The sequence below is a fragment of the Eleutherodactylus coqui genome, chromosome 5, assembly GCF_035609145.1.
Source record: "Eleutherodactylus coqui strain aEleCoq1 chromosome 5, aEleCoq1.hap1, whole genome shotgun sequence".
NCBI lineage: Eukaryota > Metazoa > Chordata > Amphibia > Anura > Eleutherodactylidae > Eleutherodactylus > Eleutherodactylus coqui.
Genome location: NC_089841.1, coordinates 7,606,281 through 7,621,135, shown reverse-complemented (window position 1 = coordinate 7,621,135; position 14,855 = coordinate 7,606,281). Strand labels below are relative to the sequence as shown.

At 46.3% G+C, this 14,855-nt stretch overlaps 2 protein-coding genes across 3 annotated transcripts in view; one reads left to right on the top strand and one right to left on the bottom strand.

The window, feature by feature from the left end:
* The window catches only part of LOC136627277 (oocyte zinc finger protein XlCOF22-like), a 105,846-nt gene extending 95,019 nt beyond the window's left edge, over positions 1–10,827 (bottom strand). Inside the window, exons 1-2 of one of the 2 annotated variants that reach the window (XM_066602256.1) lie at positions 10,704–10,827; positions 8,488–8,624 (exon numbers count right to left, since the gene is read on the bottom strand). In XM_066602256.1, coding sequence (XP_066458353.1) covers positions 8,488–8,565 — 78 coding nt within the window. In that variant the 5' untranslated portion in view covers positions 8,566–8,624; positions 10,704–10,827. The remainder of the gene's footprint in view (positions 1–8,487; positions 8,625–10,703) is intronic. The other variant, XM_066602255.1, reaches the window with a different exon arrangement.
* LOC136628679 (uncharacterized) overlaps positions 1–14,855 on the top strand; it is a 256,103-nt gene that overhangs the window by 133,511 nt on the left and 107,737 nt on the right. The window lies entirely within an intron of this gene.

The following is a 14,855-nucleotide window of genomic DNA, read 5'->3' as shown; positions in this document are numbered from 1 at the left end:
TGGAAACCTTTATATATGTTACAGGAGGAGAGAAGGGAGAGGAGGACATGATGGAAACCTTTATATATGTTACAGGAGGAGAGAAGGGAGAGGAGGGACATGATAGAAACCTTTATATATGTTACAGGAGGAGAGAAGGGAGAGGAGGGACATGATAGAAACCTTTATATATGTTACAGGAGGAGAGAAGGGAGAGGAGGGACATGATAGAAACCTTTATATATGTTACAGGAGGAGAGAAGGGAGAGGAGGACATGATGGAAACCTTTATATATGTTACAGGAAGAGAGAAGGGAGAGGGGAACAAGATGGAAACCTTTATATATGCTACAGGAGAAGAGAAGGGAGAGGAGAACATGATGGAAACCTTTATATATGTTACAGGAGGAGAGAAGGGAGAGAAGGGACATGATGGAAACCTTTATATATGTTACAGGAGGAGAGAAGGGAGAGAAGGGACATGATGGAAACCTTTATATATGTTACAGGGGGAGAGAAGGGAGAGGAGGACATGATGGAAACCTTTATATATGTTACAGGAAGAGAGAAGGGAGAGGGGAACAAGATGGAAACCTTTATATATGCTACAGGAGAAGAGAAGGGAGAGGAGAACATGATGGAAACCTTCATATATGTTACAGGAGGAGAGAAGGGAGAGGAGGGACATGATGGAAACCTTTATATATGTTACAGGAGGAGAGAAGGGAGAGAAGGGACATGATGGAAACCTTTATATATGTTACAGGGGGAGAGAAGGGAGAGGAGGACATGATGGTAACCTTTATATATGTTACAGGAGAAGAGAAGGGAGAGGAGGGACATGTAGGAAACCTTTATATATGTTACAGGAGGAGAGAAGGGAGAGGAGGACATGATGGAAACCTTTATATATGTTACAGGAAGAGAGAAGGGAGAGGGGAACAAGATGGAAACCTTTATATATGCTACAGGAGAAGAGAAGGGAGAGGAGAACATGATGGAAACCTTCATATATGTTACAGGAGGAGAGAAGGGAGAGGAGGGACATGATGGAAACCTTTATATATGTTACAGGAGGAGAGAAGGGAGAGAAGGGACATGATGGAAACCTTTATATATGTTACAGGGGGAGAGAAGGGAGAGGAGGACATGATGGTAACCTTTATATATGTTACAGGAGAAGAGAAGGGAGAGGAGGGACATGTAGGAAACCTTTATATATGTTACAGGAGGAGAGAAGGGAGAGGAGGACATGATGGAAACCTTTATATATGTTACAGGAGGAGAGAAGGGAGAGGGGGACATGATGGAAAGCTTTATATATGTTACAGGAGGAGAGAAGGGAGAGGAGGACATGATGGAAACCTTTATATATGTTACAGGAGAAGAGAAGGGAGAGGAGGACATGATGGAAACCTTTATATATGTTACAGGAGAAGAGAAGGGAGAGGAGGACATGATGGAAACCTTTATGTATGTTACAGGAGAAGAGAAGGGAGAGGAGGACATGATGGAAACCTTTATATATGTTACAGGAGAAGAGAAGGGAGAGGAGGACATGATGGAAACCTTTATATATGTTACAGGAGGAGAGAAGGGAGAGGAGGACATGATGGAAACCTTTATGTATGTTACAGGAGGAGAGAAGGGAGAGGAGGACATGATGGAAACCTTTATATATATTACAGGAGAAGAGAAGGGAGAGGGGGACATGATGGAAACCTTTATATATATTACAGGAGGAGAGAAGGGAGAGGGGGACATGATGGAAACCTTTATATATGTTACAGGAGGAGAAAAGGGAGAAGAGGACATGATGGAAACATTTATATATGTTACAGGAGGAGAGAGGAGGGACATGTAGGAAACCTTTATATATGTTACAGGAGGAGAGAAGGGACAGGAGGGACATGATGGAAACCTTTATATATGTTACAGGAGAAGAGAAGGGAGAGGAGGGACATGTAGGAAACCTTTATATATGTTACAGGAGGAGAGAAGGGACAGGAGGGACATGATGGAAGCCTTTATATGTGTTACAGGAGGAGAGAAGGGAGAAGGGGACATGATGGAAGCCTTTATATGTGTTACAGGAGGAGAGAAGGGAGAGAAGGGCATGATGGAAACCTTTATATATGTTACAGGAGGAGAGAAGGGAGAGGAGGACATGATGGAGACCTTTATATATGTTACAGGAGAAGAGAAAGGAGAGGGAGGACATGATGGAAACCTTTATATATGTTATAGGAGCAGAGAAGGGAGAGGAGGACATGATGGAAACCTTTATATATGTTACAGGAGGAGAGAAGGGAGAGGAGGACATGATGGAAATCTCTATATATGTTACAGGAGGATAAAAGAGAGAGGAGGACATGATTGAAAGCATTATATATGTTACAGGAGGCGAGAAGGGAGAGGACAGACATGATGGAAACCTTTATATATGTTACAGGAGGAGAGAAGGGAGAGGAGGACATGATGGAAACCTTTATATATGTCACAGGAGGAGAGAAGGGAGAGGGGGACATGATGGAAACCTTTATATATGTTACAGGAGGCGAGAAGGGAGAGGACAGACATGATGGAAACCTTTACATAAGTTACAGAGGGAGGAAGGGAGAGGGGGGATATGATGGAAACCTTTATATATGTTTCAGGAGGAGAGAAGGGAGAGGGGAACAAGATGGAAACCTTTATATATGCTACAGGAGAAGAGAAGGGAGAGAAGGACATGATGGAAACCTTTATATGTGTTACAGGAGGAGAGAAGGGAGAGGAGGGACATGATGGAAACCTTTATATATGTTACAGGAGGAGAGAAGGGAGAGGAGGACATGATGGAAACCTTTATATATGTTACAGGAGGAGAGAAGGGAGAGGAGGACATGATGGAAACCTATATATATGTTACAGGAGGAGAGATGATGATATAAACCTTTATATATGTTACAGGAGAAGAGAAGGGAGAGGAGAACATGATGGGAACCTTTATATATGTTACAGGAGAAGAGAAGGGAGAGGAGGACATGATGGAAACCTTTATATATGTTACAGGAGGAGAGAAGGGAGAGGAGGACATGATGGAAACCTTTATATATGTTACAGGAGGAGAGAAGGGAGAGGAGGACATGATGGAAACCTTTATATATGTTACAGGAGGAGAGAAGGGAGAGGAGGGCATGATATAAACCTTTATATATGTTACAGGAGAAGAAAAGGGAGAGGAGGACATGATGGAAACCTTTATATATGTTACAGGAGGAGAGAAGGGAGAGGAGGGACATGATAGAAACCTTTATATATGTTACAAGAGGAGATAAGGGAGAGGGAGACATGATGGAAACCTTTATGTATGTTACAGGAGGAGAGAAGGGAAAGGGGGACATGATGGAAACATTTATATATGTTACAGGAGGAGAGAAGGGAGAGAAGGACATGATGGAAACCTTTATATATGTTACAGGAGGAGAGAAGGGAGAGGGGGACATGATGGAAACCTTTATAAATGTTACAGGAGGAGAGAAGGGAGAGGGAGGACATGATGGAAACCTTTATATATGTTACAGGAGGAGAGAAGGGAGAGGGAGGACATGATGGAAACCTTTATATATGTTACAGGAGGAGAGAAGGGAGAGGAGGACATGATGGAAACCTTTATATATATGTTACAGGGGGAGAGAAGGGAGAGGAGGACATGATGGTAACTTTTATATATGTTACAGGGGGAGAGAAGGGAGAGGAGGACATGATGGAAACCTATATATATGTTACAGGAGGAGAGAAGGGAGAGGAGGACATGATGGAAACCTTTATATATGTTACAGGAGAAGAGAAGGGAGAGGAGAACATGATATAAACCTTTATATATGTTACAGGAGAAGAGAAGGGAGAGGAGAACATGATATAAACCTTTATATATGTTACAGGATAAGAAAAGGGAGAGGAGGACATGATGGAAACCTTTATATATGTTACAGGAGGAGAGAAGGGAGAGGAGGGACATGATAGAAACCTTTATATATGTTACAGGAGGAGAGAAGGGAGAGGAGGGACATGATGGAAACCTTTATATATGTTACAAGAGGAGATAAGGGAGAGGGAGACATGATGGAAACCTTTATGTATGTTACAGGAGGAGAGAAGGGAGAGGAGGACATGATGGTAACCTTTATATATATTACAGGAGGAGAGAAGGGAGAGGGGGACATGATGGAAACCTTTATATATGTTACAGGAGGAGAGAAGGGAGAGGAGGACATGATGGAAATCTCTATATATGTTACAGGAGGATAAAAGAGAGAGGAGGACATGATGGAAACCTTTATATATGTTACAGGAGGAGAGAAGGGAGAGGAGGACATGATGGAAACCTTTATATATATGTTACAGGGGGAGAGAAGGGAGAGGAGGACATGATGGTAACCTTTATATATGTTACAGGGGGAGAGAAGGGAGAGGAGGACATGATGGTAACCTTTATATATGTTAAAGGGGGAGAGAAGGGAGAGGTGGACATGATGGAAACCTTTATTTATGTTACAGGAGGAGAGAAGGGAGAGGAGGACATGATGGAAACCTTTATATATATGTTACAGGGGGAGAGAAGGGAGAGGAGGACATGATGGTAACCTTTATATATGTTACAGGGGGAGAGAAGGGAGAGGAGGACATGATGGTAACCTTTATATATGTTAAAGGGGGAGAGAAGGGAGAGGGGACATGATGGTAACCTTTATATATGTTACAGGGGGAGAGAAGAGAGAGGGGGACATGATGGAAACCTTTATATATGTTACAGGTGAAGAGAAGGGAGAGGAGGACATGATAGAAACCTTTATGTATGTTACAGGAAAAGAGAAGAGAAGGGAGAGGAGGACATGATGGAAACCTGTATATATGTTACAAGAGGAGAGGGAGGACATGATGGAAACCTTTATATATGTTACAGGAGGAGAGAAGGGAGAGGAGGGACATGATGGAAACCTTTATATATGTTACAGGAGGAGAGAAGGGAGAGGGGGACATGATGGAAACCTTTATATATGTTACAGGAGGAGAGAAGGGAGAGGGGGACATGATAGAAACCTTTATATATGTTACAGGAGGAGAGAAGGGAGAGGAGGGACATGATGGAAACCTTTATATATGTTACAGGAGGAGAGAAGGGAGAGGAGGGACATGATGGAAACCTTTATATATGTTACGGGAGAAGAGAAGGGAGAGGGGGACATGATGGAAACCTTTATATATGTTACAGGAGGAGAGAAGGGAGAGGTGGACATGATGGAAACCTTTATATATGTTACAGGAGGAGAGAAGGGAGAGGAGGACATGATGGAAACCTCTATATATGTTATAGGAGGAGAGAAGGGAGAGGAGGACATGCTGGAAACCTTTATATATGTTATAGGAGGAGAGAAGGGAGAGGAGGGCATGATGGATACCTTTTATATTAAATGGGGGAAGTATCTTAAAAAGAATAAAAAAACAACTGGGCCCAAGGTTGCAATCCCTGCTAGATGTAATCAACCAACCCCTGTAGTTATACCGATGCAGCCTCTATACACCCCAATTTGACTACTGTCCATGTGTAGAGCCTCCCTCACTCTTAACCCTGCCATACCGTGCACGTTTGTATTACCCCATTATCTGTCGTATGGAAGCTCCTTGGAGCAGGGCCCTCAACCCTAATGTTTCCATCAATTGATTACTTCATGTACCTGTGGTTTTGTTTTTATTCCCCTTGTCTTTAAGCACTGTGGAATATGTTGGCGCTATATAAAAAAAAGATTATTGCTACCGTATTATTAATGTAAAGTTAATTGGGTGAAAGATTTAAACCAAGCATTAAATATTTTAATGCAAGAGTAGTAGGTGCTTGGAATAAACTGCCAGCAGACATAGTTGGAAAAAGCACAGCAAGTGACTGTAAACCCGTAGATAAAACACGTAAGAAAAACGTAATGTAAGGTCAGACTAGATGGACCATATGCTCTCCTCCTGCCATCATCATCTATATCTCTATATAGATATCAGACTAGATGGACCATGTGCTCTCCTCCCGCCATCATCTTCTATGTCTCTATATAGATATCAGACTAGATGGACCATGTGCTCTCCTCCTGCCATCATCTTCTATGTCTCTATATAGATATCAGACTAGATGGACCATGTGCTCTCCTCCTGCTGCCATCTTCTATGTCTCTATATAGATATCAGACTAGATGGACCATGTGCTCTCCTCCTGCCATCATCTTCTATGTCTCTATATAGATATCAGACTAGATGGACCATGTGCTCTCCTCCTGCCATCATCTTCTATGTCTCTATATAGATATCAGACTAGATGGACCATGTGCTCTCCCCCTGCTGCCATCTTCTATGTCTCTATATAGATATCAGACTAGATGGACCATGTGCTCTCCTCCTGCTGCCATCTTCTATGTCTCTATATAGATATCAGACTAAATGGACCATGTGCTCTTCTCCTGCCATCATCTTCTATGTCTCTATATAGATATCAGACTAGATGGACCATGTGCTCTCCTCCTGCCATCATCTTCTATGTCTCTATATAGATATCAGACTAGATGGACCATGTGCTCTCCTCCTGCCATCATCTTCTATGTCTCTATATAGATATCAGACTAGATGGGCCATGTGTTCTCCTCCTGCCATCATCTTCTATGTCTCTATATAGATATCAGACTAGATGGACCATCTGCTCTCCTCCTGCCATCATCTTCTATGTCTCTATATAGATATCAGACTAGATGGACCATGTGCTCTCCCCCTGCCATCATCTGCTAGTTCTCTATATAGATATCAGACTAGATGGACCATGTGCTCTCCTCCTGCCGTCATCTTCTATGTCTCTATATAGATATCAGACTAAATGGACCATGTGCTCTCCCCCTGCCATCATCTTCTATGTCTCTATATAGATATCAGACTAGATGGACCATGTGCTCTCCTCCTGCTGCCATCTTCTATGTCTCTATATAGATATCAGACTAGATGGACCATGTGCTCTCCTCCTGCTGCCATCTTCTATGTCTCTATATAGATATCAGACTAGATGGACAATGTGCTCTCCTCCTGCCATCATCTTCTATGTCTCTATATAGATATCAGACTAGATGGACCATGTGCTCTCCTCCTGCCATCATCTTCTATGTCTCTATATAGATATCAGACTAGATGGACCATGTGCTCTCCTCCTGCCATCATCTTCTATGTCTCTATATAGATATCAGACTAGATGGACCATGTGCTCTCCTCCTGCCATCATCTTCTATGTCTCTATATAGATATCAGACTAGATGGGCCATGTGTTCTCCTCCTGCCATCATCTTCTATGTCTCTATATAGATATCAGACTAGATGGACCATCTGCTCTCCTCCTGCCATCATGTTTTATGTCTCTATATAGATATCAGACTAGATGGACCATGTGCTCTCCTCCTGCCATCATCTTCTATGTCTCTATATAGATATTAGACTAGATGGACCATGTGCTCTCCCCCTGCCATCATCTGCTAGTTCTCTATATAGATATCAGACTAGATGGACCATGTGCTCTCCTCCTGCCGTCATCTTCTATGTCTCTATATAGATATCAGACTAAATGGACCATGTGCTCTCCTCCTGCCGTCATCTTCTATGTCTCTATATAGATATCAGATTTGATGGGCCATGTGCTCTCCTCCTGCCATCATCTTCTATGTCTCTATATAGATATCAGATTTGATGGGCCATGTGCTCTCCTCCTGCCATTATCTTCTATGTCTCTATATATATATCAAATTAGATGGGCCTTGTGCTCTCCTCCTGCCCTCATATTCTATGTCTCCTGGCATTTTCCTTCTGGTTACAATGTGCCTACTTAGGGCTCATATCCACTACCATGTTTTCCCCGCTTATTATGTGTGCTTTGCAGGACTGCATGATATGTGGTGAGTGGAGTCAATGGACTTTCATTGATCCATGGACATGTCGACTCTGTGTAGCAATATGCACAAGAAATAGATCATAGCATGCTGTATTCCTCTGTGTTCCATGCAGCGTGAGCCTTATAGATTGGTATAGGCAGAGTATGAAATGCCTATTGCGGCGTTTTCATACACATCCCCGTTATGAAATGAAATTTTTTTTAGTAAGTCCCCCTGCGCATGTCCTTGTGTTACGCGGGCATGTGCAGTGCACTCGCAGGTATATGCAGTCTCTTCCAACAGACCCATTGTTTACAAATATCAGTAAGACCCGCAGTGTTTTACCGATACATTGCGGACAGGAGGCCTTACCGTTCTCCTGTCTCCTACATAATTTCTATTGCCGCATTGTTCCCATCATACATAACTGACTGTACTGCGGCCGACCTCCATGTCTTCTGCTGTTCAGGTCTTCGCCATTACTTGGAAGGTCTGGAAGCTCTAATACAGGACACTGGATCCTTCCCATCACTTATTACATACTACAATACAGAGATAGAGATCTAGAGCCGCTCACCTCTCCGGTCAGCAGGTAGATGATCTCCAAGGCGGCGTTCAGTAGGATCTCCGTAATCTCATTCCGCTCCTTGTCCATCCTTGGTGGGTCATTCAGGAGAAAACTGGATGATGTGGAGGATCTCGTCCTGCGGGAACCTTTATGAGGAGAGGAGCGGCTGTAATCATACAGGGGACATCATAGGGGACATACAGAAGTCACTTATAGAGCGCTGAGAGATGCAGGTTTTCAATCACCCCATGGATTAGAGGAGGATTCCCATCCACAGGATGCTCCACACATGGCTGATAGATGGGGGTCTCACAGGATGCCCCACACATGGCTGACAGATGGGGGTCTCACAGGACGCCCCACACATGGCTGACAGATGGGGGTCTCACAGGAGGCCCCACACATGGCTGACAGATGGGGGTCTCACAGGAGGCCCCACACATGGCTGACAGATGGGGGTCTCACAGGAGGCCCCACACATGGCTGACAGATGGGGGGCCTCACAGGAGGCCCCACACATGGCTGACAGATGGGGGTCTCACAGGGCGCCCCACACATGGCTGATAGATGGGGGTCTCACAGGATGCCCCACACATGGCTGACAGATGGGGGTCTCACAGGACGCCCCACACATGGCTGACAGATGGGGGTCTCACAGGAGGCCCCACACATGGCTGACAGATGGGGGTCTCACAGGAGGCCCCACACATGGCTGACAGATGGGGGTCTCACAGGAGGCCCCACACATGGCTGACAGATGGGGGGCCTCACAGGAGGCCCCACACATGGCTGACAGATGGGGGTCTCACAGGACGCCCCACACATGGCTGACAGATGGGGGTCTCACAGGACGCCCCACACATGGCTGACAGATGGGGGGTCTCACAGGACGCCCCACACATGGCTGACAGATGGGGGGTCTCACAGGACGCCCCACACATGGCTGACAGATGGGGGGTCTCACAGGACGCCCCACACATGGCTGATAGATGGGGGTCTCACAGGATGCCCCACACATGGCTGATAGATGGGGGTCTCACAGGATGCCCCACACATGGCTGATAGATGGGGGTCTCACAGAAACCAGTAGTAGTGGGGAATGTGGTGTTCCTGACCCTGTCTCACGGATTGAGGTGACCTCTGCACCAAGGAAGAGAGGTGGCCTGTGCAAAGATCTGAATGTAGAGGGCCCATCTCTCCACTTTCCCTGGAGGAGGCAGCCAACACTTGGCAGCTGACATTCTGGGCACCGGCGTAGCTTCCACATTACTCTGTGCAGCCGCTCACTAGTGGTGGCTCATCTGATAGCCTGACCTGGGCACCATAGCCTCCCTCCAAGGTAGGAAGCTCAGAGCTAAAGATGTGGAAGGGAAGACACCCGCACATAGTGCAGAGAGCGCCACCGCCGCGGTAAGGAGTGGTTACGTTTAGGGCTCATTCACACTGGTGGATACAGTCTAAGTCCATAAATATGCAGTGTTTTCATGGTCCGAAACGAAGTATTCGCTGCGTCCTTTCATGTGTCCAAAAAAACCAAAACGGAAGGTCCTAAGAATGTCTGGCGCCTCCGCGGTGAATATCCATGTATATGATACGTATACACTGAGCAGTCATGTGATGCCACTGACCTTAATACGGACCACAATAGGGCGTGCTGCAATTAGATCCATGTCGATAACACGTAGCGCCAATGTGCCCGTGGGAAGGAGCCCTTATAAACGCCCCTATGAAGGCAACCGCAATGCTGATGTGGCCCTCGGTGATTGTGAGTTTGGCCCCTGCTGTAGACTAGAAGTGGTTAAACAGGACTCAGAAGTGCGCCATTTCCACCACGCAAAAAAGAACGCACAGAGGGGTTTGTTTCTTTACCATAACAGCCGATAGGAAACACGAAGCGGCGGCGGCCGCCAGCCGTACCCCGTATAATTGTATCCTCAATGTTCAACTACAAAACTTTATTCAGCAGACAAACTTTACGTGGAAAACAAACTTAGCTTCAAATCTAAAAAAGAACACAAACGTGTGAAACCGGCCGGCGGCCCCACAAACACACAAAGACGCGTTGTCATAGGACGGCGGAGCTGCCTGGGCTGTGAGCCGCCCGGACTCTCCACACCGCCGCCGCCGCCAAAAAGGGGAGCTTCACCAAAACAGACAGATGTAAAAAAAAGAAACCACCAACAACAACAACAAGAAGCGGTGAGGAGCGTCAGGCGGGAGCTCACCTGCAGGCCGGAGCCTCGTCAGACCCTACAAATAACAGGAGAGGAGAGCGAGCCGGAGGGAGGGGGACAAGTCTGCGGGGAGGGGGGGAACACAACAGCAGGGACCACCGCACAGGACCTGTGTGACCAGGATGGAGGGGGCGGAGGGTAGTGACTGAAGGACCTGCGGTGATGTCACTGTCATGTGATAAGTCACATGAGGGGGTGGAGCTCAGCAGAGTATAAATAGGGATTCCTCACCACTGAAAACAGCAGGAGGATCACATCATTAGTGCAGCGATCAGCCCCCTTACAGATCTTATCGTAGTATAGCGCCCCCCAGGGACTACTTGTGTGAATACACAATAGTACACGATGCGAACATTCACATAAACACAAAAAATGACCTTGTTCTTAAGATTTTCCTCCTTTTTTCCCTGCTGGATGACATCACCCCCCGACCGCTCCGAGCACCTCTGACATCTTGTGGCACACAGATCAGCACTCTTGTCACACTGTCTCCGCGTCTCCTCAACCCCAACATAGCGGATCACACCTGGCAGATGTCTTCCCGGAACCTGTAGGGACTTTAACGTGGGACGGAATTACATGGCAGCATGGAACCAAGTCCACAGCAGTGGAGGTCCACATCAAAGTCTGCAGGTCTAACTATGAATTGCAGGCAGGTTTTGGGGTGCGTTCACACGGGGAAGGAGGGGGAGGGGGATGCTGTGGAATTTTCTGCTGTGGTAATTCTGCAGCATTGTGAACACATCCGTAAGCCTCCGACGCTGATGTGAGCAAACCCTCATTCCAAACATGTCACCGATGTCCGCTAGTAAGGAAGATGGAATAATACCTCTGTAGCGCCACCAACTGGATAGCAGCATTCCTGCAAATCAATGTCTGACCCTTTATACAGGTCTGTAGAGCAATGATTGGGAATTGTACGCCTCTCTCTAGCCAAGCCAAGATCCTACTGCAGACTGATGGGGGGCAAAGACCCCAAAACAGCTGTCTGTGTATAGATTCTGGCTTGGCTTACACCTCCATCCGGTAGGTGGCGCTACAGAGTATTTACATATCACGCAGAGGAGCTTGCATGGCCTTATAAGCCTCCTCACTCACCTTCTAGATGTCTCCTTAAGTAGAAACAATCCCTCTACTGACTGATTTCTGCTAGAAGACAGGTCAGCGTAGTGCAGCAAGCTGCGCTATTTTGTTCTAGAAACTCTGACAAAATGCCAGACTGCCGGCCAGAAATCGACGGACCCCCATAGTAGTCAATAGCCGTTCTGCACTGCTATGTTCCATCATGAAAAGGACCCGTTCGGCCAGGGGTGCTGTTCTACTGCTCCTCGAATGGAATCTGCTTACGTGAACAAGCCCAAAGCCATTTTCAAATTGTCACGTAGCCCGTGGATTCTGGAGTGTTGTGCAGCCCACTTCGTCCGGTGTGAAGGGTACCCAACTGTTCCCAACATGCGCTGGTGGGGAGTAGGGACTTCAGAGAGTTATTGTGGATCTGCTGGAGGAGATCCTGCGGACATCGCACAGTGATTGTCTGAAGTCCCTACTCATCACTGGCACACAGAGTTACAGGGTCCGGGGAAGACGCTGATCTGTGTGCGGTGGGTGCGTGCCGGTATGTGGTGGAGGTCTATCGTGACACAAGTAGATGGTCGGCGCAGACGGGTCGGATGGAATCCAGCAGTTTAAGGCTGGGTTCACACAGGGTGGATTCCCGTCGGAAATCTCGCAGTTTGGCCGCAGCAAAAACCGTGAGATTTCCGCCGGGAGAACCGCCGCGGTTTAGAAGTGGCCCAGCCGCTTGCTTTTCCATTGCGGCCGGCGCTCCCATAGAGGAGAGCGCGGCCGCGACGAAAAAAAAACAAAAAAGAAAAGGTAACTAGACATGCTGCTTCTTTTGAAACGCAGCCACGGTTTCAGACAGGTTTACCGCAGCGGATTTGCCGTCCCGTGTGGACGAGATTTTTGAGAAATCTCATCCACATGGCTGGCTAATCCCGAGATTAGCGGCCGTGGGTGAATTTGCCGCGGGCGGATCTGCAGCAGCAAAACCGCCCTGTGTGAACCCAGCCTAATGAGGGTGTTATTTTGTGTGTTTATGTGAATGTTCTCATTGGCTACTGTTGTATATTCCAACAACTGGTGGCGGGCGGTGAGGTATACTGCCAGAGCCCCGCCGTGGTCAGGACTCCCGTGGTAGTATTTTTAGTATATTAATAAAATACATTTTTTACTTTAGATAGTTTTTTTATCTATGGGTGGCAGCCCATCGTATGCGCGCACACCGCGGAGACGGGCACTCGGCAAATCGCAGTATTTCCGGTTAGTGAGCTGCTCCTAACATTCCCTCTTGAAGCATCTGTAGGAGGTTTGTGAGATGAGACGTCATTTTCAGCTCCACCCTTTTAGATGTATATAACCAATCGTGTGGCACAAATAATGCGCTGCCTGTATTCTGTGGGGCGGAATGGTTACGGTGAGCGCACACACACGTTTTTAAACATTTTTGTGCGCCGATGTATGGAGAGTAATGACGTCTATGGCCTCCTGCCCACGGACGGAGCCGGACACACACGCATTGTTACGCTGCAGAAATCCCGCGGGATTAACAAAGAAGTCCACACTGGCGATCACAGGAAAACGCACGTTTTTCCGCGGTCTCCATTGATACTATATTAATAGATACTTCCGCCATGGAAAAATCCGTAAAATAGAACATGCCGTGATTTTTTTCCCACGCATGTGAGGACTGAGCCATTAGGATCAATAGACCCTAGTAGCTGCGTTATTCCACTGCGGGGAACGCGGCAGAAATCCGTCCATGGGAATTAGCCCTAAACGTGACACAGACAGCTGTGTGACCACTTGTTGCTTTTTGCAGGAAGCGCCATATTTTATTGTTTTGAGCTAAATATAACTTTTTAATCAGATTTCTGCAGTCGAGTCGAAGAAAAAAACGGCAATTCTGGAACTTTTCTTTCTTCTCAGCATTCACCCGTGCGATAAATGATAGTAGTGAGTGTTCAGTAGCGGTGGGTTGTTAGCGGCTGCACTAACCAGCTGCATGAACCTGTATCGCTGAAAGGGAAATATATGTGGATGTAGGTAGAAAATACAGATATGTATATATATATATTGCTATATGTCTTTCTTTTTTATACGTATGCTAATTCTATGCAATGCTATAATGCAAAAAAAAACAAAAAAACCTTAATATGGACTTTACTGAAGCTTGATTACATATTATGCCAAAGCTTTGCAAGGCAGAGAGAGATGTGTCTAAAAACTGAGAGATGATAAAGAAGAACAAGATACACAGATCGCACGGCTGCTTTCCCAGAATGGACTATGTGATTCTTTGCACAGAAAATTAGGAACCAGACGCCTCATCTAGACGAGGACTCTTTAACTGCTTATATGCCTACCACTGCTTCAGGCGGAACTGCGGACCTTACATATATGGTTATGCGATGGATTTGAGCCAATGGGACAGTTACATATTCCTAGTGACGTGACCAGGGGTATAAAACATCATGTAATCTACAATAAAGTGCGCAGTAACTCCCGTTGTGAGGAGCTATACCAGACCTCCGTGTGTGGTGTTTTTCTTTACCGCCGGCTAAGGGGCATAAGGGTGGGCCTGATTGGTGCTGTACGAGGTGTTACCCTGACAACTGGCGTCCCAGGAGTGGGCGGCAAAACCAAAGCCATACAACCCGCACTGCCTGGATCCACGCCACAGAGAAGCCGTCCTGCTGCAACCGAGTCTGATCAACTCACAGAACTCAAGATAAGACCAGCATATTTTCTTATGTTGAGTATTACGCTTAAAGTCTTGCAGCAGGAGGGACTATCTGTGCTTTTTTGACCAGACGGGTTGGGTTAAGAGTTCTACACGGTAACTCGTGGGCTTCGGGTTGCTGTCACGGACCACCAACCGTGATAAGCGCATCAATAACCCACCAGAGCCTAGTTTATAGTTTTGTTGTACTCTGAAGCCTGCTGTGCTTTAGCAGTAACGGGAGTAGGTTTGTTATATCTGCAGAGGTTGTTAGTCTCACAGAAGCAGAGACCTTCGGTTATCTCGCCATGGAGAGCAGATAATTTGGGCTAGAGGGAAATTCTGTGTGAGAGGTGTTATTT